Source organism: Mesocricetus auratus, unplaced genomic scaffold (genome assembly GCF_017639785.1).
Source record: "Mesocricetus auratus isolate SY011 unplaced genomic scaffold, BCM_Maur_2.0 Super-Scaffold_100014, whole genome shotgun sequence".
Lineage (NCBI taxonomy): Eukaryota > Metazoa > Chordata > Mammalia > Rodentia > Cricetidae > Mesocricetus > Mesocricetus auratus.
Window position 1 is genome coordinate 32015724 of NW_024429197.1, and position 20909 is coordinate 32036632.

The 20909-nt window shown below is 51.8% G+C and overlaps 1 protein-coding gene across 1 annotated transcript; it reads right to left on the reverse strand.

The window, feature by feature from the left end:
• Positions 1–1677: 1677 nt before the first annotated feature.
• Positions 1678–19817, reverse strand: Cdcp2 (CUB domain containing protein 2). The gene is made up of 6 exons (XM_040757029.1): positions 19489–19817; positions 13316–13663; positions 10648–10983; positions 9232–9585; positions 6547–6725; positions 1678–3151 (listed from the first exon to the last, which is right to left on the reverse strand). Exons 1-6 carry the CDS (start codon positions 19565–19567, stop codon positions 2825–2827), a joined length of 1623 nt encoding a protein of 540 aa, XP_040612963.1. The 5' UTR covers positions 19568–19817; the 3' UTR covers positions 1678–2824.
• Positions 19818–20909: the final 1092 nt, after the last annotated feature.

Consider the following 20909-nt stretch of genomic DNA (forward strand, 5'->3'; position numbering starts at 1 on the left):
GCCACAGTGTTCAGTTCACCTCACAGTGTTATCAAGAAGAGTAAATAAACTGTACTAATGTGTAGAGAACCCTTCAAGTCCGAGAGTGCCAGGCATGAAGTGTGTGTGAGTTACAGCCCGGATTCACTGTCCCTTCGGCTTCCTCCCTTGCTGAGGTCTGGGCTCTGCTGACTGGCTTACCACCTGGATGTTTCTACCCGTTTTTAATCTCTCTCTCTCTCTCTCTCTCTCTCTCTCTCTCTCTCTCTCTCTCTCTCTCTCTCTCTCTCTCTCTCTGTGTGTGTGTGTGTGTGTGTGTGTGTGTGTGCTCACGCGCATACGGGCATGCATGCACATGTCACAGTACAGGTGTGGAAGTCAGAGGCCCACTCTTGGGAGGTGGTTCTTTTCTTCCACCCTGTGTGTTCTGGAGATGAAATTGGTCGTTGTCAGATTGGGTAGCATTGATCCATCTCATCGGCCTTTTCTCACTAACCCACCACCTTCCTGGCCCTATCTGGATTTGTTTTTAAAGAAAGAATAGGAATAGCTATTGGTTAGAAAATTAAAACGAGTAAGTGAAAGGAAAAGTATCTAGGAACCTGTCTGCTGTGCAGCTTATTTCAGCAAATGTCCCTGCTATTGTTTGCAACTCTCAGATGTGGAAGTGGAGGCTGGGAGAGCTTCCTCAGATACTGAGCCACAGACCAGTTACGGGGCCACCTCCTAATGCTTGCCTCTTCTGGCCTAGATCCCTGTGACTGGATCCTTGTGCCCAGCCAGCCCGGCCCAGTTCCTGGGGGTGCTAGAAAGGGCCTCTTGGGGGTGGATGGATAAACCAAGGTAAGTCACATGGTGACTGAAGCAGCTTGTGGGAGGCTCAGATCTCTGGGACAACTGATTTACTCAAAAGAAGCATGTGTGGGGGCCACCCAATGGAGAACATCCAACATGGTGGTTGTGTTATTCGTCTTGGTCCATAGTCACCTTCTTTGGAAGCCCATGACCCAGGGAGCATTTCTTCCAGCTTCCTTTGCCCTTTTGACATCACTGAGTATACCTCTGAGGCTCTTCACCCAGCCCTCTTCCCAGCTCCCCGACACATTGATCTCAAGCTTCCTCGCATTGGCATGTGCTGTTCCCTCTCCTGTGCCTGAGGGTCTCTCCTCGAAGCCCAAGTCCTCCCTCTGAACGCCTTGAGCACTTAGGCAAGTTGAATCTGCTCACTTGGATTGTCCTTGTCCCTGAGGTGAGAGGACAATCCTTGTATATTTCTGTGTGGTCTCCTCATGTGACCCTCAGTGCCCAGGCTACTCTGTGTCCTCTGCTTAATTCACTTCCTCCTTCAAGGGTTCTTCACTCTCCATCTTCTCTTCAAGGTCCCAGCTAGTCTGCCCCTTTCTCCCCAGTTCTGCTTGGCCACCCTAGACTCATCTCAAGGGCAAGACTCACATTGGCCTGTGTGCTGCTGTACGCAGCCTCTCACAGATAGTGGAGTCTCGGACCAAGTGCATGCTCGATAGGTTGCCGAATGAACCATGCTGTAATGGGGGCTTCCATCTTCTTAACAGGATCCCAGTGGTCAGCAGCATGAGCTTGGAGATCCTGGTTATTGTGCAAGAACTCCTTGAGTGATCGTTATGCAGTATAAAGGTGAGCAGGGACAAAGAGTAGACTATAAATGCATTGTTTGTTTATTTTTCATTAACAAGATTATTCCACTTCTTGCTACCAAGTAGAGCTCTGGAGAAGGGAGAAGGGTGTGCTAATTTCCATAATAATCCTAGAGGTCCCCACAGGGAAGGACAGGAAGTCACCTTTAATCTGATGGAAACATAGAAACATCTTGTGGGTGGACTGGAGCAGTTCTGGGGAAGTGGAGCAGCTGAGTGACTGGAGCAGCTGAGTGACTGGAGTAGCTGAGAGACTGGAGCAGCTGAGAGACTGGAGCAGCTGAGTGACTGGAGCAGCTGAGTGATTGGAGCAGCTGAGTGACTGGAGCAGCTGAGAGACTGGAACTCTAAGGGACTAGAGTAGGAAAAGGTACAGAGGGCTCCAGAGAGAGCTCACCAGATGAGTGAGGAAAAGCTGCTGTCATGAACATCAGAGCCAGGATGGAGACACGTGGGACTTCAGTGGCCAAAGAGCCCAAGACATTCAAGTAAAAGTCCCAACATAAAAGCAACACCCCCTCATCTAGAGCTTCCCCTCAGGGCATGCTGCCCAGCCTACCTGGTGTCTATAGGAACCGGACCCAGGAGGCATTTCCACCTCTATGGGCAAGCATCCACTAGGATGCACAGACCGGTCTTCACACATGGTGTGGCAGGGGCTGAAACAGCAGTACTAGCCGGAGCCTCTGCTCTCTTCCCGGTTCCTAGAGGCTGAGTTGGAGTTCCTTAGATAGAGTCATCTCACAAGTCGATTCAGGAGGATGAAGCCCTGAACCGATACTGGACACCCTGCTAATGAAGGCCTGTCTGAGAAACCGAGAGCTGCTCGTTTGTACCCTGAGTCGGTGAAGAACAGAATGAGTCTGTTGTAGTCACACTGCCACTAGTGGCACCAACTATCCAAGCTCACAAGAAACACGTATGGGAGCATGCTTTCCTGTAGCAGAATATACCCTCAAAATTAATAACATAACAGCAGTTGTGACAGTCTCCAGAGCCCTTGCCCACACAGACTTTTCTCAGAGCCCTGTGATGATCAGGGCAGAGCAGTGACCCATAGGAAACAGGGGCTCAAAGAGGAACGTGATGTGCCCATGGTCACGAACATGTCCACAGCCTTCCCCCTCTCCCGTCCTGCCCTGCTGTAGGTCCCCAAGCTGCTCTCTTCCTGCTTACAGCAGCATCAGGACCACAATGGCAATGATCATAAGGACTCCAGCCAGGATGCAAAGGCCCAGGAAGACGATGTCACTGGTGTCCTGGGCCACCGCAGTCCCTGAGCCCTCCAGGACCTCTGCCCCATCCCCGGATGGCGCTTCCTGCAGATGCTCAGCAGTGGCAGCATAGGGCCCGAGCCAGTGAGAACCTGACAGCAAGTGGGCGGACGCCTCCTTGCGCCTGGGCTCACAGCGCACCTCGTACTCATGGATGTCCTCATGCCCGGCGTCAGAGAAGTCGATGTACAGCACGCTGACAATCATGGAGGTGTTGTTTCTTCTCTGTGGGGTCACAGGTACCTGTTCACTCCCAAGGAGGCTCCAGCACTCCTGGCTCCTCTAACTAGACATAGGCCTGAGCCCATTGCTTAGACACAGATTCCTCGACACTCAGCCTCAGAGTCCTCGTCTATCAAAGGGGCAGATGGGCCAGCAAGTTGGCTCAGCAGATAAAGGAACTTGCTACTAAGCCTGAAAACCTGAATTCAACCTCTGAAACCCAAATAGTGGAAGGAGAAAACTAACTCCCATAAGCTGTCCTCTGAGTAACACACACACACACACACACAATTTAAAATACTTATGAAGGGGGCACTGTAAGAGTGGACTGTTTTGAAGGGCATCAGACTGGATGGACCAATGTTTGCTCAGGTTTCAAGGGGCTGAAAGAGGATAAGAGACCATAACAGAGAACACCTAGGCTGGAAGATGTAGCTTACTTGACTAGTGTGTGTGAGGTTCCAGGTTCAATCCCCAGGACCAGCAAAAACAAAAGCCAACAAACAATAAAAAAAAAAAACCTAAAACCAGCAACCATGGAGTTGAGAGTGCACTGGCAATATTTAAGCCAGGTGTGGTGGCACATGTCTGTAATCCCAGCATTTCAGAAGAAGAGGAGAACCCAGAGTTCACAGTCATTTCTAATTATATAGTAAGCCAACCTAGACTACCTGAAACCCTGTTTCAAAAGCAAAGCAAAGCAAAACAACAGCAGCAAACTATCTAAAATCGGGGGCCATTTAGGATCCAGTTAAGTATATCAATTCATTTAATTCTCACAATAATCTTCTTGGAGTCATTAATATTCCCATTTCACAGATAAGGAAACTGGGGCTTAGAGGTTAAATCTGTTGTCTGAGGCCACACAGCACACAAGCAACCCTGATCTGCCCAACTCTTACCTAGGATATCAGTCACAACACTTAACTCAAGCCAAAGAGTAGCTGGTCAGTTAGCAAGTCCCTGCCTCTCTCTGTCAGCTATGTCCCTACTGTGTGACCTTCCTTGGAAGTCTTTCTCCAAGTGATGTATAAAGCAGGGGTCCTTACTGTTGAGGCACTGTCTGCTCTAGGTCTGTGAAGAGCCCCTGGAAAACATGGTGTGAGGGGCCTGGCACCCTGCAGCTCTTCACATGAGGGATGAACGAATCAGAGGTCAGGTTGCCCTCAGCGGGTTGGGCATTATAGACAGCGCTGAGAAGCCAGTTTTTATAGGGCGTGCAGTGACCCGAGGCTGCTTGCCACACATATGCCCACTCCATAGCAGACACTATATTCCTCCGGCTGTCCAGACTGCCTCCCCAGGGCTGACACTTCCGGGATTGGTGTCTGAAACATGAAACTGCCTAAACTGAGGGAATAAACAGGTGCCAGTAGTTGGGACTGAGTGCCGCCCTTGGGAAGATCTGAAGGAGTGTCATGCCACTTTCACAGACAAGGGGACATTAGGTCTCCTCCAAGCTTGGGCTTCTGAAAGGCCCTGGCTCCCATGTCCCCAAGTAAGCGCCTGCACCTGTGCACTGGGCCGGCCTGCTCCCCACTCTCTGAGGGGAGCTTGTAGCCTTGCTTTCTGACACACAGATGTGAGCAGGGGCTGAGTGGAGGAGGACCAAAGATAGGGTGGTCGTCTGTGTAACGAGGAATGGAGGAAAGCATGTGTTAGAGGCGGGAGGCGTGGGGGATTGGAGAGGAGGGAAAGCCCAGGAGACCGGAAGGCTGAGAATTAGGAGGTTAGACCCAGTGTTTCCAGAGAGGCACAGAAAGACTGGCCTTGATGCTACTTGGCTCTTGGTCACTCACGCCTCGGTAACAGCAGCTCCTTGCAGGGGCTGGGCCTTGAGGCTGAAGATTTGCAAGGCTTGCATTAAAGTACTCTGTCTTTACCTTCCAAGAAATTGATTCTATGGTCTCTGGCCCTGAGTTTTGGGGCACGGAGGAGTTCTGAAACTGAGTATTCATGAGTCCTTGGCTCTAGGACTTCATGATTTAATTTCTGAGATTCTTTGTTTGAAGGTAAAGATGGGCGTGTGTGTGAGCATGTACACATATGTGTGTTTGTGTGTTTGGAGGCCCCAGGATAACTCTAGATACACTCCCTGAGGGCCACCCACCTTGTTTTCTCAAACAATGTCTCTCCCTGGGATCTGGGGATTAAGGCTAGATTGACTGACCAGTGAGCTCCACAGATAAGCCTGCCTTTACCTCCCCAGTACACACCACCATACCTAGCTTATATGCTCTGGTCGGCTTGGCCTGGCCTAGAACTCGCTATGTAGACCAAGCTGACTTCAGAATCAGAGATCCACCTGCCTCCAACTCCAAAGTACTGGGGTTAAAGGTGTATGCCAGGCTGGAAAGATGGCTCAGTGGTTAAGAGCATGTTCTTCTGGAGGTCCTGAGTTCAATTCCCAGCTAGCACATGGCAACTCACAACCATCTGTAATGAGCTCTGGTGCCCTCTTCTGGCATTCATACAGAGCACTCATACATTAAAAAAATGTATACAAATAAATAAAAGTGTGTGTGTGTGCGTGTGTGTGTGTGTGTGTGACCACACTCATCTGTTTTTGTTGCTTGTTTGTTTGTTATTTCATAAACATGGGGATGGAGCTCATGTCCTCACGCTTACATTGGCTGGCACATTACTGACTGAGCCATCTCCCCAACCTTCTGGAACTCTCTCCTTCATTCCACGACACTGAGTGTGGTTCTGTCAAGAAAGTCACTAGGGGCCTCCGGGTATGAAGCAGATGTGAGTACCGACTATCTTGGCAGCCAGATGGCCCTCAGCTTCCTTCTAGTGTTTAAAGGACAGTGGCTGCCGGGAAGCTAGGACTGCAGGGGCCAGAAGCAAGTAGCAGGGCACAGGCATCTGGTCAACCAGACAGCAAACCTCCAGGGCAGCTCACCATTCCTTCCCTCCGCAGTCCCCTCATACAACCTCCTAAGGACACAATTCAGGGACTCTCTCAGGCCCCTCCCATCTGCACACCCACCCTGGCCTAGGTTCACAGCCTCCCGCATCTAAGGCTAGTGGAAAATCTCATTTGTAAGCACAGTCTTTGGAGGGAGGTGGATCCTGACTTGAAAGGCTCATTTGTTTGTGGGGCTCGGAGCTGTATGGGGTCACCAGGTTGTGGAGGATGAGCAGGAAGGGGTGGGGCATGGGCTGTGTATATTAAAGGATCAGGATTTCCTTTCTCCTGGGGAGCTCTCAGACAAAGGGAGGAGCAGGGAGGACATTTAGGGTTGTTCACCTCTGGGGTCTTTCGAAAGGGTGCCAGTAAGTCTGCATGCAGACCTGAGTGCACGACCAAAGCCAGGAGAGAAACTGAGGGCAGCAGGTGCTCTTCAGTAAGGCTCAGAGCCCACCTCTCAGACCTCCCCTCCCCTCCCTACCTGAGACTCGGTACCGCAGGTGTCAAAGCGGGCCTGGATCCGGAAGTTGCTACCAACTTCCTGGGCAGCACAGCTCCGGCTGCCCAGGTAGACCTTGGTCCGCTCCAGTGGGGCCAGTGCCTGGGCAGAGATCAGGATCTGGAAGTCCGTGCGGGAACAGCTCACATTCATGGGTACCACTGGAACAAGGAGGAAGGAGCCTGAGACCTCAGGCTGCGTCAGACCCATCATGCCTGAGCCTTCCTGAGGGACAGCAGACGTGGAACAAAGGTGCTCGTGACATCCTACAGGACTGAGCTGGGATATGCACGCACATTGCTCCATTGTGCCACGTTCTTAGGACACTGGTGTGCCTGTGCCTCTGCGTCCCCTGAGGCCGGCATAGTGCTCGGCAGGCCAAGGCAATGCTAAATGAATGAATGAATGGATGAGCATGCAAGGGGGTGGAGGCTAATTCTTCCCCACATTAAAAGTGATTGCTCATCACAGCCAGATGCCCAGCAGTCCATCCCATCGTTCAGTTAATACATTACTGATGGCCTGATCTGTGCACACACAGATACGGACATGAAAACGGCAGCCACGCCATTGCTTATGCAGGACAATGAATGCGTGAAACGCACGGGAGTGCTACAAAGGACCATCAAGCAAAGACAGAAGAAGCAGGTAGCTCTGAAGAAGGCTGGAGGGGGTGACACCCTGTTGTCCCTACCCCGCGATGGCCCGAGAAGGTGGGCATAACCCCAAGCCACTTCGGTGTTGTGTGTTGTGTGTTGTGGCTGAGTTGGGATTTCAGACTTGGGGGACAGGATTCCCTAGTTATCAGTCTGTCCTTTACTATCTGTCAGCTCCCAGCATGCTCTGTGCTGGCAAGAATGCGATTCTCAGTGTCTGGAACTTCAGGGACAAGAGTGCTTGCAGGGGTGTGTGCAAGGAAGAGGCAGGTGGGGGTCGGTGGCTAGCTGGAAGAAAAAGGAGACCTGGCAGGCAGAGGCCTGGATCCTTCTCCGGGAAATGTCTCAAACATATTTCAACCTCGGGTGTCTGGGCAGGCGGGGATTTATGGGTCCGCTGTCTCCCACGATGATCTCGGTGGCGCTGAACTGTGTGTCACCCCTGATTGATGCCGAGGCTGCCCTCCCTGCGGAGAGGCTGCCTACAGCCTGGGCCCCATCTGGTGCTGGTCCAGTGTGAGTACCCTGTCTGACCCTAGGCTCCCACAGGGACCGGTGTGGGGAGCACAGAAGGCCCTGGAACAGGAACCAGGATGACAGCCACCCCGCCCTCCTCCCCGGAGATGCTGCAAGAAGAGGCAGTCATGATCACTTATCCTTGCCCAAACTGGGCCTGAGAGTCAGGTTCTCAGGGGCAAGCTGGACCCTGAAGACCCTTCAATGCGGTCCCTGCTGTACAGGTGGGAAAACCAGGATCTGGAGACCAAAAAAAGGGGTGCTCCAAGTCACTGGACAGAACCTAGGTGGTGCACGGTCTCACAGTATTCTCCTTGTCCATGAAGAATCAAAGGAGTCACAACTGTCCTTCCCACGGGGATGGGGCCCTGTGTAGGTCCAGAAGAGTGGCTTTGTGCAAGTCACTACAGGCCACCAGCCTACAACAGCTGTTCCCTGCTCCGCTGCCATCCGTCCCCCAACCCCTTCTGCTGTTGGGGGTGAGAAAAAAGGACCCTTTCACTGCTGAGGGGCATGTGAGGGAAAGATGTCCTCAGAGCCAGGCATACCCTGTAGCCCTCACTTGTCACCTGACCCAGGAACTCACCTGTCTTGTACAACTAAGTCCACGTTACAAAGGTTAGAAAAGATAGACACCTCGATAGCAGCTTGCTCAGTTACCTCTGCTGCAAAAGCATGGCCCCGCATCTGATTTGAAAACAAAATGACCTAAGACAAAGCATTGAGAGAGCTTTGAAAATGCTTTGGCAAGCCAGGCAGCGGTGGTGGGCACCTTAACCCCAGCACTTGGGAGGCAGAGGCAGGCAAATCTCTGAGCTTGAGGCCAGCCTGGTCTATGGAACGAATTCCAGGACAGCCAAGGCTATACAGAGAAATCTTGTCTTGAAACCTTTACCCCTCCCCATCAAGTGCCTTGGCTTTCTGGATAATGGGATTTTCCTGGTTGGCACCTCTCCTCTTCCAGCTGTGAAGATAGACATGATGCCTGAGTTTTGCTGTAGTCATGTTGCAAACACAAGTGTGACAATCTCAGAGGTACCATTAGGAAATTCCGAGTCCCTGGGCCCATGCAATAGTTGACTGGCTGGCACACTGCTGGGTGAGGACACACACGCGCCCTTTGTCTAGTCAGCAGTTCTGAATGACGCAGGCAGGGCTGGCATCGCTGTGTTTGACCTAGTGCTTGCCATTGATAACTCGACATATTTTGTGTACTAATCCCGGAAACTGGATCAAACATCTGAGAGACATCTAACCCACAGGAAAAGGAGCCTAGTGGGGGAAGAGTTAGGAATCATAGAGTCAGAAGCCATGAAAAGAGGGTCCTGTGGCAGAGGAAATAAGTGAGGGCCGCACCAGAGTGGCCTCCCTCAAGGGTCCTCAGAGTAGGCAACTGAGCAGGGCCTGGGGGACACCATAGAGGGGCTCGTCACAGTGCACACACAGGAAGGAGGCCGCAGAGTTCCCCAGTCCCCGCACTCCCAACTCAGCTGACCTCCAATGTAGGCCACAGAGAAGCCCCTGCCAGAGGTGCTGCGGTCCGTGTGCAGCAGAAGCAGGAGCTGGTTGTGACGGGAGGTGACGGGTGGTGGCAGGTGATGACCACACCACTTTCCCAGCAGCTGTGCCTCCTCGCTGGCCCCATCAAAGGCTGCCAGGTGGTCAAAGTCACAGGTGCTGGTCAGACTGTTGGGTTCCTCCAAGCCCAGGTCCAGGATGAAGACCTTGACCCGGTAGCCGGGGGGCAGGCGGATGGTCCAGTGGCACCGGATATTGTTGGGGTAGAAGCCAGGGTACTGTGGGCTGGAGAAGTTTCCACGCACAGCCGTGAACACCTCCTGGCATTCTCCTGGGGAGGAGGAAGCAAGATTCACTCTCACACAAAAAGTGCCATATAGCAAGAAGTCCGGGTCTGTGGCCTGAGGTGCCACTGGGAGGCCGTAGAACCTTCAGGAGGTGGGCCTACTGGAAGAAGTTTGGCTCTCAAAGTGGGCGCTGGAGCCCCGGCCCCTTCCTCTTTCTGGCTCTGCTTTTGGCTGCCACACAGAAGCGGCTTTTGTCCCTGCCTCGATGTCCTGCTCACCACAGGCCTCTGGGAGTGTGAGTCAGAGCGAGCTTTCCTCTATGGCTCACACAGCCTTGTCTAGCTCAGGCACAGAAAGCTAACACCCTGTCCACACACCAGCCTTGCTCAGTACTGTCAGCTGCCAGGCCCCTGCACCTGTGCACACACACTGTTCACGCCTCTTGGTGACTTTGTCAAGGCTCTGCTAGCACCCATGAGAGTGGCTCGTCATTGTGCTGCCCATTCCTTCAGGGGACTCTGCATTCTCTGGAGCACACCAGCTCTTCTGTGAGCACATTACGTGAGCACGTAGTACATGCCAGGCCCAAGAAGAGCAGCTCACCGTCAGGCAGGGAGGTGGACAAAAGTGACAGGCGCTGGAGAAGAGTGTGAAGGAATTCTCTATGGCAATTCCTAATGCTGTGATCCTTTAGCACAGTCCCTCATGCTGTGGTGAACCCCAACCATAACATTATTTTCATTGCTACTTCATAACTGCAATTTTGCTCTGTTATGAATTGTAATAGAAATATCTGATGTGTAGGATATCTGATATGCAACTCCTATGAAAGCATCATTCAGCCCCATTGGGGGTCACAACCCACAGATTGAGAACCACGGCCCTAAGGAGTTTAGAAGGGACTGACCCTCCCCACATCTGAACAAGGTAGAAAGTCTCCCAGAGGATGTGATCAGGTTGGGCCTTGGTGTTGGCCCAGAAGGGTGTGCTAGACCCTTCTAGATAGTGTAGAAAAGTCAAGCCCCAAGAACAGAGCAAGCCTTAATTGAATTCCCAAACAAGGCGGTCCACAGGCACAGGCACTGGCATGGCTTGGCCTCTCCTACCTGAGAAGTAGTGGGCCTTGAAGCCCCGGCCTCCAATGTTGAAGTCAGACTTGAAGATCACCTGCAACTCATGGCCCAGGGAGACAAGGGTGGGGGGCCTGGTGCGGCCACAGTAGTGATGCCCACGGGCAGGGCCAGGGGCTCCAAGCACAGCCACGTAGTCGTACATGCATTCATCGCTGCCCTCCACCTGGAAGTCCACGAACACCAGCTTGACAGCAGCAGGCCCCGAGGCACGGATCAGCCAGTGGCACTCCACATTGTTGGGATAGTTGTTGGGGTACTCGGGGCTGCTGAGGACCCCCGACAGGCCAGTCAGGACACCACCGCACACATCTGCAAGGGAGCCCATTTGAGCTGACGTCTTCTCTGGGGAACCAGACACCCAAAATGTTGCTCCACCAACACCCAGGCTTGGCAGGCACATATCTGTACTCAGACTCTTGTAGCACCCACCTTTTACAGTGAGGTCAAGTAACTTAATCTGTCTAGGCCTGAGTTCACCCAGGTAGGCCCAGAGATAAAGGCCTGTGTGCAAGAGGTTTATTTGGAGGTCATGGATCCCCAGGTGGGCATAAGAGCAAGATGAGATGGTGAGTGTGCTAAAGGGAGTTGCTGAACCCCACTAGGGAATTCTAGTAACACATACACCTGAGTTATGTCATTCCAGGAGCGAGGGGGGTAGGGAGCTATACACTGTGTGGTGGTTCAAAGGAGAATGCCCTCAGTAGGCTCATATGTTTGAATACTCTGTCTCCAGGTGGCGGAACTGTTGGGAAGGATTAGGAGGTGTGGCCTTGTTGGAGGGGGTGTCACTTTGAGGTTTCAAAAGCCCATGCCATTCCCACTAACTCGGTGACTTCAGAGGTAAGCTCTCAGCTACTGCTCCAGCGCCATGTGTGCTGCCTGCTGCCATGATCCCCCATGACGGTCATGGACTCACCCTCTGCAACCCTGAGTCCTAAATAAACATCTTCCTTATAAGTCGTCTTGGTCATGGTGTTTGTCACAGCAATAGGAAAGTGTCTAGGAAAACTATGGAGAGTCTCAGTGGGAGACCACAGACACCAACAAAGCCCTCAAAAAGAGACGTGAAGACTGGCAGGACAACGCCAAAATGACAAGCCAAGAGTATGGGCAGGTCCCCCAGCTAGCAAGCATAACCAGAACCCACAGGGTTAGCTGAAGTTGTGTGGCCAGGGCATGGCACTGGGCAGCTAAGGACGTGGTTCTGTCCCAGGACTGCCTTCTCAGCTAAGGACGTGGCTTCCTGTCCCAGGACTGCCTTCTCAGCTAAGGACGTGGCTTCCTGTCACAGGACTGCCTTCTCAGCTAAGGACGTGGCTTCCTGTCCCAGGACTGCCTTCTCAGCTGGATGACCTTAGGCAGTCGCATTCCCTCTCTGGCCATCAGTTTTACTGAGAAATGAGACAGTAGGTAGAGATAGTCTGTGATATCCCATCAATTAATATCAACAACCTGAGCAGACAGATGCTTCAAATCGCATTCTTATGCTGCATTTCCAATGGGCGAGTGTGTGTGTGTGTGTGTGTGTGTGTGTGTGTGTTTGCATATATGTGTGGATGTTCATGCCCATACAGGTGCGTTAAGCTTGGATGTCAGAGGATGACAGATATCCTACTCTGTCACTTTCGGCTCTGTCTCTTGGAGACAGTGTCTCTGAACCAGAAGCTTGCTAATTTTCAGCTAGGTTAGGTGGATGGTCAACGCGCTCCAGCACCAGGGTCACAGGTGCACACAGCCACGCCTGGTATCTCATGTGGATGCTGGGGGTCCTCTTACCCACGGAGCAATCTCCCCAGCCTAGTATCTTTTAGTATAACAAAAGACAGGACCCAAAGTTACACATACATAATTTAGCCCAGTGGAGTCCATCAATAGCCACTGTTTTTCAGTGATTGGCTTTTCACAAATCAATGCTAGAAATGTGAGCTTGGGGCCAGGGCTCAGCTATGAAAGTGTTTGCCGAGCAAGCATAAGGACTGAGTTTTATCCTCAACATTCCCACAAAAGTGGGACATGGTAGCTCACACTTGTCATCTTAGGACAGGGGAGGTGGAGGCAGGTGGATCTCTAGAGCTCACCTGCCAACAGGCATTCTAGTCAATTGGAGAGCACCAGGTCTCAGCAAGGTGGCTCCTGAAGGAACAGTACGTGAGGTCGTTTTCTGACTTACACACACACGTACCCACTCACGCACGCACGTACGCACGCACCCACCCATGCATACGCTGGTAAGAGATGAATGCAGGGAAGGCCCCGAGAGAGGAGGAAACAGGCTCTAAAAGCTCTGGCCCCTGACACCCTGGGCCCAGGCAGGGAAAGGAGGCAGGAGCCGCAGGACTTCAACAGCAGGAACAGCCTGGATCCTCCCTCGGCCTGATGTCGTCAGAGGAGGGCTGCAGGCCTCCTTTCAGGGAACAGCAAGCTGTCTGAGGGACCCCGGCAGTCACGGAGGAAGCAGGGAAGTATCACAAGGGTAGCAGATGGTGGTTTCCAGGGAGATCACGAGTGTGAAAAAGCCTTTGTCCCTGTAGGCGGCGCTAATGCCGGGTCACCCTACACTGAGACACTGCCTGCTCACCTCCCTGTGCCCTGCCCCCTCCTCCTGCAGCTAGGGCCAGCCTTCCTGCCAAGTCCTCCTCACCTTTTTGGTAGCCTGCAGAAAAGCCTCGGCTGGCCACATGCTTGTCTGAGTGGAAGACAACAGACATCACGTGCCAGGAGGAGGTGAAGGGGGGCGGGGGCACCTGGCCACAGAACCTGCCCAGAAGATTGCCCTTGTCTCCAGAGGCCCCGTTGTAGATCTCCAGGAAGTCAAAGCCACAGGTGTCGTGGTACTCCAGGTCGAAGGTGTAGAAGGTGAGCAGCACCGAGGACCCCTCGGCCACCACGATCAGCCAGCTGCACTCTGTGTCGTAGGGATACAGACTTGGGAAGTTTGGGCTGGAGAAGTTCCCAGCTGGTGCCGAGAGCACTCCCCCGCACTTGACTCCTGAGGCAAGAGAAAAGGATGGGTTAGAGTCAGCTCTGGGGTCTCGGACACACAGGCAAGTCTGGGGCCTCCAGGGTGGAAAGAAAGCAGGACAGGGTCCGAAGTCACTCTAGATGTGTGCCTGAGCTCACTCATGCATTCACACTTCTTTCAGATCCTGGGGAAGCACTCTTCCAGTCACTCAATCAAATACTGTTTGATCTTGCTCCCAGGGCATACATGTTCTGGTGGGAAGACAAGAAACACGAAATGTGGCACAGACAAGAGAGTGGTGAGCTCTGGGGAGAACGAGAAAGCAAGTGAAGCCAGGCATGGTGGCGCACGCCTTTAATCCCAGCACTTGGGAGGCAGTGGTCTACAGAGTGTGTTCCAGGACAGCCTCCAAAGCTACAGAGAAACCCTGTCTTGAAAAAAAAAGAAAGAAAGAAAGAAAGGAAAGACGAGGCAATCAGATCTCTTCCAGCTCAAGAACAGCTGGTTGTGTAGCTTGAATGCAACTGGCCCCCACAAACTCTGAGGGCGCGGCACCATTCGGAGATGCGGCTTTGTTGGAGGAAGTATGATTTTGTTGGAGGAGGCTGGATGGCCTTGAGGCTGGAGGCTGTGTCACACTTTCTGTTGGGGCTGTGTCACTTTGGGGGCAGGCTTTAAGGTCTTTTTCTCAAGGCTCACTCGGTGTGACAGTCAGTTGACTTCCTGCTGCCTTCTGGTCAAGATGCAGCACTCTCAGCTCCAGTGCCACGTCTGCCTGCAGGCCGCCATGCTCCCCGCCACAAAACCTCTGAGCTGTAAGTGAGCCACCCAATTACATGTTTTCTTCACAAGCATTGCCGAGGTCATGGTGTCTCTTCACAGCAACAGTAAACCCTAACTGAGACACTGGTCTACACAGTAAATTCCAGGCCAGTCAGGGCTATATAGAGAGACCCTGTCTTGATAATACATATAAACATTAAATAAATAAGCAAATAAATAAATAGAGCTGGGCAGGGGTGGTGCACACCTTTAATCCCAGCACTCAGGAGGCACAGACAGTTAGACCAATGGATCTCTGTGAGTTGGAGGCCAGCCTGATCTACAAAGCAAATTTCAGGGCAGTCAAGACTACACAGAGAAACCTTGTCTTGAAAAAAAATTAAAAAGGTAAATAAATAGAAAATTATAAATAATTTAAAAGGAAACAATGGGAAATCAGAAAACCAGAATTTGGCAACCTTTAATGGAATACCAGGCTGGAAGCTTCTGTAATGTCTGAGCAGTCACCAAGGAAACGGTTAATAAGAGTGGAAACCCAGGTGGTCTTCCACACAGGCCATTCTCGGCAAAGTTCAGTGTTGCCAAGCTCTTGAAAAAAGGAGGAGGAGGACAAGGAGGAGGCGTCGAAGAGGAGGAGGAGGGGGAGGAGGAGGGGAGGAGGAGGGGGAGGAGGAGGAGGGGAAGGAGGAGGACAGGGAGGAGGGGGATGAGGAGGAGGGGGATGAGGAGGACAAGGAGGAGGAGGAGGGGGATGAAGAGGAGGGGGATGAGGAGGACGAGGACCAGGAGGAGGACGAAGAGGAGGAGGAGGAGGAAGATGAGGAGGACGAGGAGGAGGAGGAGGTAAGGGTAGCCTCAGCCCAGCCTCAAACGTGTAATCCTGTTGCCTCGGGCTCTCAAATGCTGAGATTACAGATGAGTGCCAGCACGTCTGATTCAAGTGTTTGAAAAGCATAAGAAGACACAACCTGGTATACTAGCACACACCTGTAAGAGAAGTGCTCTGGGGGCTGAGGGTTGTAAGTTTCAGGCAAGCCTGGGCTACACAGCAAGACCGTGATTCAGTAATAATGACAACCCCACCACTACAGCAGCAGCAAGAGGGTTGACAGAGGCTGGGGGGAAGCGGGAGTAATCAGGATATACTGTAAAAGTGTGTGAAAACGCCAAAGAACAGATTTAATAAATAAAAAGTAAGCCAGGAGGGAACTTTCATAGTAGAGTGCTACACATTTTGAAATGCATACATACCGCCACTTAGAGTCTTTTTTGTTGTGTTTTTGTTTTGTTTTTTTGTTTGTTTTTTACAAGACAGGTTTTCTCTGTATTGTTTCTGAGGCTATTGGTCTAGCCCGGCCTCGAACTCACAGAGATCCGCCTGCCTCTGCCTCCCGAGGCGTGCGGCACCACCGCCCGGCTGTTTTTTTTTTTTTTAAAGGTAAGGTCTTAGCTATATAGCCCAGGCTAGTCTTGAATTGCAAATCTTGCCTCAGCCTTCCAGGTGCTAAGATGAAAAGTGTGTGTGTGTGTGTGTGTGTGTGTGTGTGTGTGTGTGTGTGTGTGTACTCCTGGACTCAAGTGATCCTTCTGCCTCAGTGTCCTCTCCAGTGTCCAGACTATAGACATGTAGCATGTACCCCACGTTATACCTGTTTGTTTGTTTGTTTCCTGCCAGGGTCTTTCTATGTGGCTCTGGCTGGCCTGGAACTCACTAGTAGTTCAGTCTGGCCCCAAACTTCCTTGGATCCTCTTGCATTGGCTCCTGAGTGTTAGGATTGCAAGCATGTACCCCTGCGTGCAGCTCAAAGAACATGTGGAGGGGAGGGGAGTTCTGTGCACTTGTATGCATGTGGAGACCAGAGCTTAACTTCAGATGTTGTCCATCAGATGCTATCCATCTTGTGTTTTGAGACAAGTTCTCTTGTTGGCCTGGAGCTCACTAAGTAGGCTAGGCTGCCTGGTCCGTGGCCCGGGGATCTGCTGGCTCCCACTTTCCCAGTCCTGGGATTACTAACATAACTTCTGGATCTTGAACTCATTCAGGTCCTCCTGCTGGCTGGCAAGCACTTTACCTACTGAGCTATTGTCCCAGCTTATAAAAGAACACTCTTTAATGAAATTTTTAAAAAAATAAGTTTTGAGGCTGGAGAGGTGGCTCAGTGGTTAAGAACATTTGCTTCTCTTACAGAGGTCCTTGGTTTGATTCCTAGCCCCTACATGGCCACTCACAACAGTCTGTAACTCCAGTTCCAGAAGATCTGATGTCCTCTTCTGGCCTCCACAGGCCTGCAAGGGGTGCACAGACAAATATGCAGGCAAAATGCTCATACACATAAAATGAAAATAAGCCAATCTTCAAAATATAGATTTTTGTTTATTACTATGTGTTTGTACATGTGTGAGCATCATAAGGATTGGGGGAGATGCCATAGCATTCATGTAGAAATTTAGGACAACTTTATATGGGTCCTAGGGATCAAACTCAGGTCATCAGACTTCAGAGACAAATGTTTTTACTTGCTGAGCTCCACAAAGGAATATTCTTCTTGTTTTTTAAGATTTATTTTTGTTTTACATTATGTGTATTCACGTGTCTGTATGGAAGCATGTGCATGAGCATAGGTGCCCACAGAGACCAGAGGTGACAGATCTCCCTGGAACTACAGTAATACATTGTGAACCACCCAGTGACAAGGGTGCTGGGAACAGAACTTGACTCCCTTGGGAGAGCAACCAGTGCTCTTAAGTGCTGAGCCTTCTTGCCAGTCCCAGGAACATTTTAATAAAACCACAAGGCTCCATTTGGCCAAGCCAAGATGAAGAACTTATATGAGATAAACGTCAACAATGAGTGTCAAGGGGGCACAATTGTTGTATTAGGAATCAAGTCTCAGCCAAACATAAGGCATGGATCTTTCTCTGATTCTGTTTGTGTTACTGACTTCACTTTGCAGTCGAGAAGACTGAGCCCCAGAAGGGGAAGTTACCGTAACTGACACCTATTTCTTAGCACCCTCTCTTCCAACTTGTGGAACCTGGGCCGCCTGGTTCAGACACTGCTCTGGCTCCTTGTGGTAATCCTGACCTGTGGGGAGGGTAAGTGTTCCAGGCAGATCCAGCTCTTCTCAGAATGTCTGGGGGTGGTGTCTTCCTCCTTGGATAGGGAATGGGAGTCCTGGGGGTCCATGTTCGGTGTTATGGAAACATGTCCACAGATAGCAAGAGCCATACGAAAAAAATGGCCCTGAGCCAAAAGGCCCTGGCTGCTGGCAGGCTCCATCCCTGCCACCCTGTTATAGAGCCCAAGATGCCTTCTTGCCTATGTGCATACAGCTTGGGTCCTGTCCCTTGCAGTCACAGGAATCCTCAAGTATACACTTGAATGAAGTCCCTGAGAGAAGGACATACCACACTGTGGGTCTTTGCTGATTGGAACTGAGCCCCCCCCCCCAGGGAAGCTCACAGAGGGGATGGGGCTGAGGAGAGTCGGGCAAACCAGGTGAAGCCACTCTGTGTGGCATGCTGTATCCTGCATCGCACGGGGTTATGGGATAGCAGTATTAAGGGACGGATGAGATCCACAGAGGAGGTGATACGTTCAGATGAAGATAAGGGACTCCATCACTCAGCCTCTGTGGACCTCAGCCATGCACCTGCAAAGTGGGGAGCTACCCTCATCTTTACTGAGTGCTACAAGTTCTTGGGAGACAGAGGCATTGCAAAGGCCATGCAAGGTACAGGTCATATGATTTGCTCCCTGCCTGGGCAGGCTGGTGCTGGAGGTGGTATCTGGTTCATAGCCTTATGGCAATAAGATGGAGGGACCTTTCTTCCTGTGTCAACTCTTGTCCTTCTCCCAGTGTTGAGAAAACCACAAGACTGTCAGAGTGGAACTCCTGTGGCCTAGGTGGCCCCCAGTACCAGCTTCAATGGAAATCTTGCCCATCAGGATCCAGCCAGGCACACCAACCCTCAGGGTTACGCCGAGACTGTCCAAGCCCTAGAGGTCAGTAAATAGCAACACACTTGTACCACACAGGCATGGGCTGAGACCCTGAGGTGCCCAGCCCATTTCTGCCAGCAATGAAGTGACTGACAAGCCACCCCTTCCCTCTTGGTCCCTAGGTGAGCTTGAGGAGCCCTAGTGGGTGCACCCATTGCAGAATGGTGACATTGTTACCAAGCTTCACACACACACACACACACAACAACTGGGGAGACAGAGTGACCCAAATCTATTAGACCGCAGCCTGGGCTGGAGGAGTTCTGGGAGCCTGGGGAGGGGGCATCTGAGACCAACAGAGGATGAGGAGGGCTTCATGGAGGAAGTGACTGACTTAAACTTTAACGGTGAGCACCAGAGAAAAGGAGAAGGGCTACATGGTTCGGTGATAAGGGCACTTGCCACCAACCCTGACCACCTGAACGTGATCCCAATACAAAGGAGGGAACCGATTCCCACAGCCTGTCCTCTGGCCTCCACGTGTGACACGGCGCACCCACGAAAACTCACCCTCTACACACACAACACATGCCATTGAAAAAAATATATTTTGACGGAAAACAGGACTCTTCTACTAGATTCCAGGAAGAACTTCTTCCCAGGCAGGGGGACAGCAGGGGCTTAAGATCCCCAGGGCAAGGCATTCTCAGAAAGAGTGTGGTTCCCAGGCAGAACACAGACACATTGGAGCCAGCACACCAGGGACACTGAATGGCACAGTGAGGGATTTGGCACCACGGGCTGCTGTGGGAAGTGCCGAAGGCCATCAGAACAAAGGGACCCTCCCACCATGAGCCTTCACACTTCTGAGCCATTGCCTTCATGCACAGCTCTGTACCTAAGCCCCCAGCCCTTCATCAGGAAGAAAGGGCCAGCCCTCACCTCGGACCTTGTTCTAAAGAAGAAATGCTCTTATGTATGTGAAGCAAACAGCAGGCGCTCACTCAATGCTGTCCTCTGCTTCTCAGGAGCAAGCACACACTCGACTCCCCGGCTTGGGCTTCTTGAGCCCCTGGTTCCTCTGCACCCCCCTCATCCTCCCTGTTGTGGTTGCTGCATCACCTACCTTCCATGGCTTGGGTCCCGGGACCTGAGCACAGCAGTCCCATTGCCAGCGATAGATAGGCCCCCAGCTCAGCTAGCATCTCCTCACTGGGGGTCCCTCACCAAGGCTGAATTCAGGGGTCAGGATCCAAGGGTCTGTGAGGGGAGAGAGAGGTGAGGGTGGAGGGCCTCTAAGGAAACGGCCGTGTGAATAATTCATCGGGCCCTTGAATTAGTAAGCCGATCCCAGGTACTCCCTTCACTCCTCACTGAGGTGACGGATCTGGTGTCACCAGGTTGACACGTACTGAGAACCCCAATGGCCACCCTGTATCAGGAAGGACCAGGAAGGAAACAGGGTAGTTGGTGGAGAAATAGCCTAAATTGCAGGGCCAGGCAGATCTGGGATCAACCCCAGCTCAGCCTCCAGCTGGTCAGGTGATGTCAAACAAGACTTCTCACTCGTGTGGGGCTTAGCCTTCTGATCCAACCTGTACAGCCATTCAGTCCCACCCCTGGAGCTACTGGGAAAAAAGAAATGAGATCACATACACTAATTACACAGCGGGCACTCAGGATAGGCCGAAGCACATGCCCCTGCCCTTCTCCATCCTTCACTCCAGAGGGAGCAAAAGGAGCCTAACGTGTGAGACAGATGGGACATGCTTCCTTCCCAAGTGCAAATGTACACAGAGGGAGGGAGAAGGAGCCTGTGGACAGCTGAGGAGAGGAGTCCTTTTCAAGGAAGAAAGCATCTGGTAGCAGAATCGGCACTTCGGATTTCTGCTGTGAGTCTTCTAGTGCATAAGATGGGTCCATAGTCTGGAGAAAAGCAGACCAGTGCAGGCGCCTTCACTGACCCGCCAACCTCATTCACACATCGCTGCATCCGGGCCCCATGCTAGGAGCTGGGGCTGCGGAAGAGTCTGCCCTGTGTCCTGCAGAAAATGGGATGGGTTTTTTTCCCTCTAGGAATTTTCCCCTTTGATTCAGACCACCACATGTTTTTTTTCTAAGTTTCTGTGTTTCTTTCTTGTGTACTTGCTCATGTTGTGTATATATGCACTCACGCACACACATGAACACACATGCACACACACACATGCACACACAGAGGCTCACACATGTGGAAGCCAGAGATCAAACTTGTGTGCTGTTCCCCAGGGGCTGTCCACTTTGATTATTGAGACTGGGTCTCTTATTGAATCTAGAATTCATCAGTGAGCCCCAGGGTTCCAGCTGCCTCTGCCTCCCCTGTGATGAAATAAAAAGTACTCGATACCATAACTGGTTTTTTTATGTGGGTGTTAGGAATCGAACCTTGACAAACTCATGTCAGACTGCCAACTTCCTCCCCATGGTGAGTGAGTCCTTAGTCCCTGCAACCAGTCATTTTTCTCACTTCTCTGTGCACAATGGGCCCTGGAGTTTGGCTTGTACTTC

What these genes read in the sequence shown, in the direction of transcription:
- Cdcp2 (XM_040757029.1), bottom strand. Translation starts at nt 19,567, where the DNA reads ATGCTAGCTGAGCTGGGGGCCTATCTATCGCTGGCAATGGGACTGCTG. An exon ending in CGGGACCCAAGCCATGGAAG is followed by an intron (nt 13,664 to 19,488) that starts GTAGGTGATGCA and finishes CTCTTGCCTCAG; the next exon opens with GAGTCAAGTGCGGGGGAGTG. An exon ending in TTCTGCAGGCTACCAAAAAG is followed by an intron (nt 10,984 to 13,315) that starts GTGAGGAGGACT and finishes GCTCCCTTGCAG; the next exon opens with ATGTGTGCGGTGGTGTCCTG.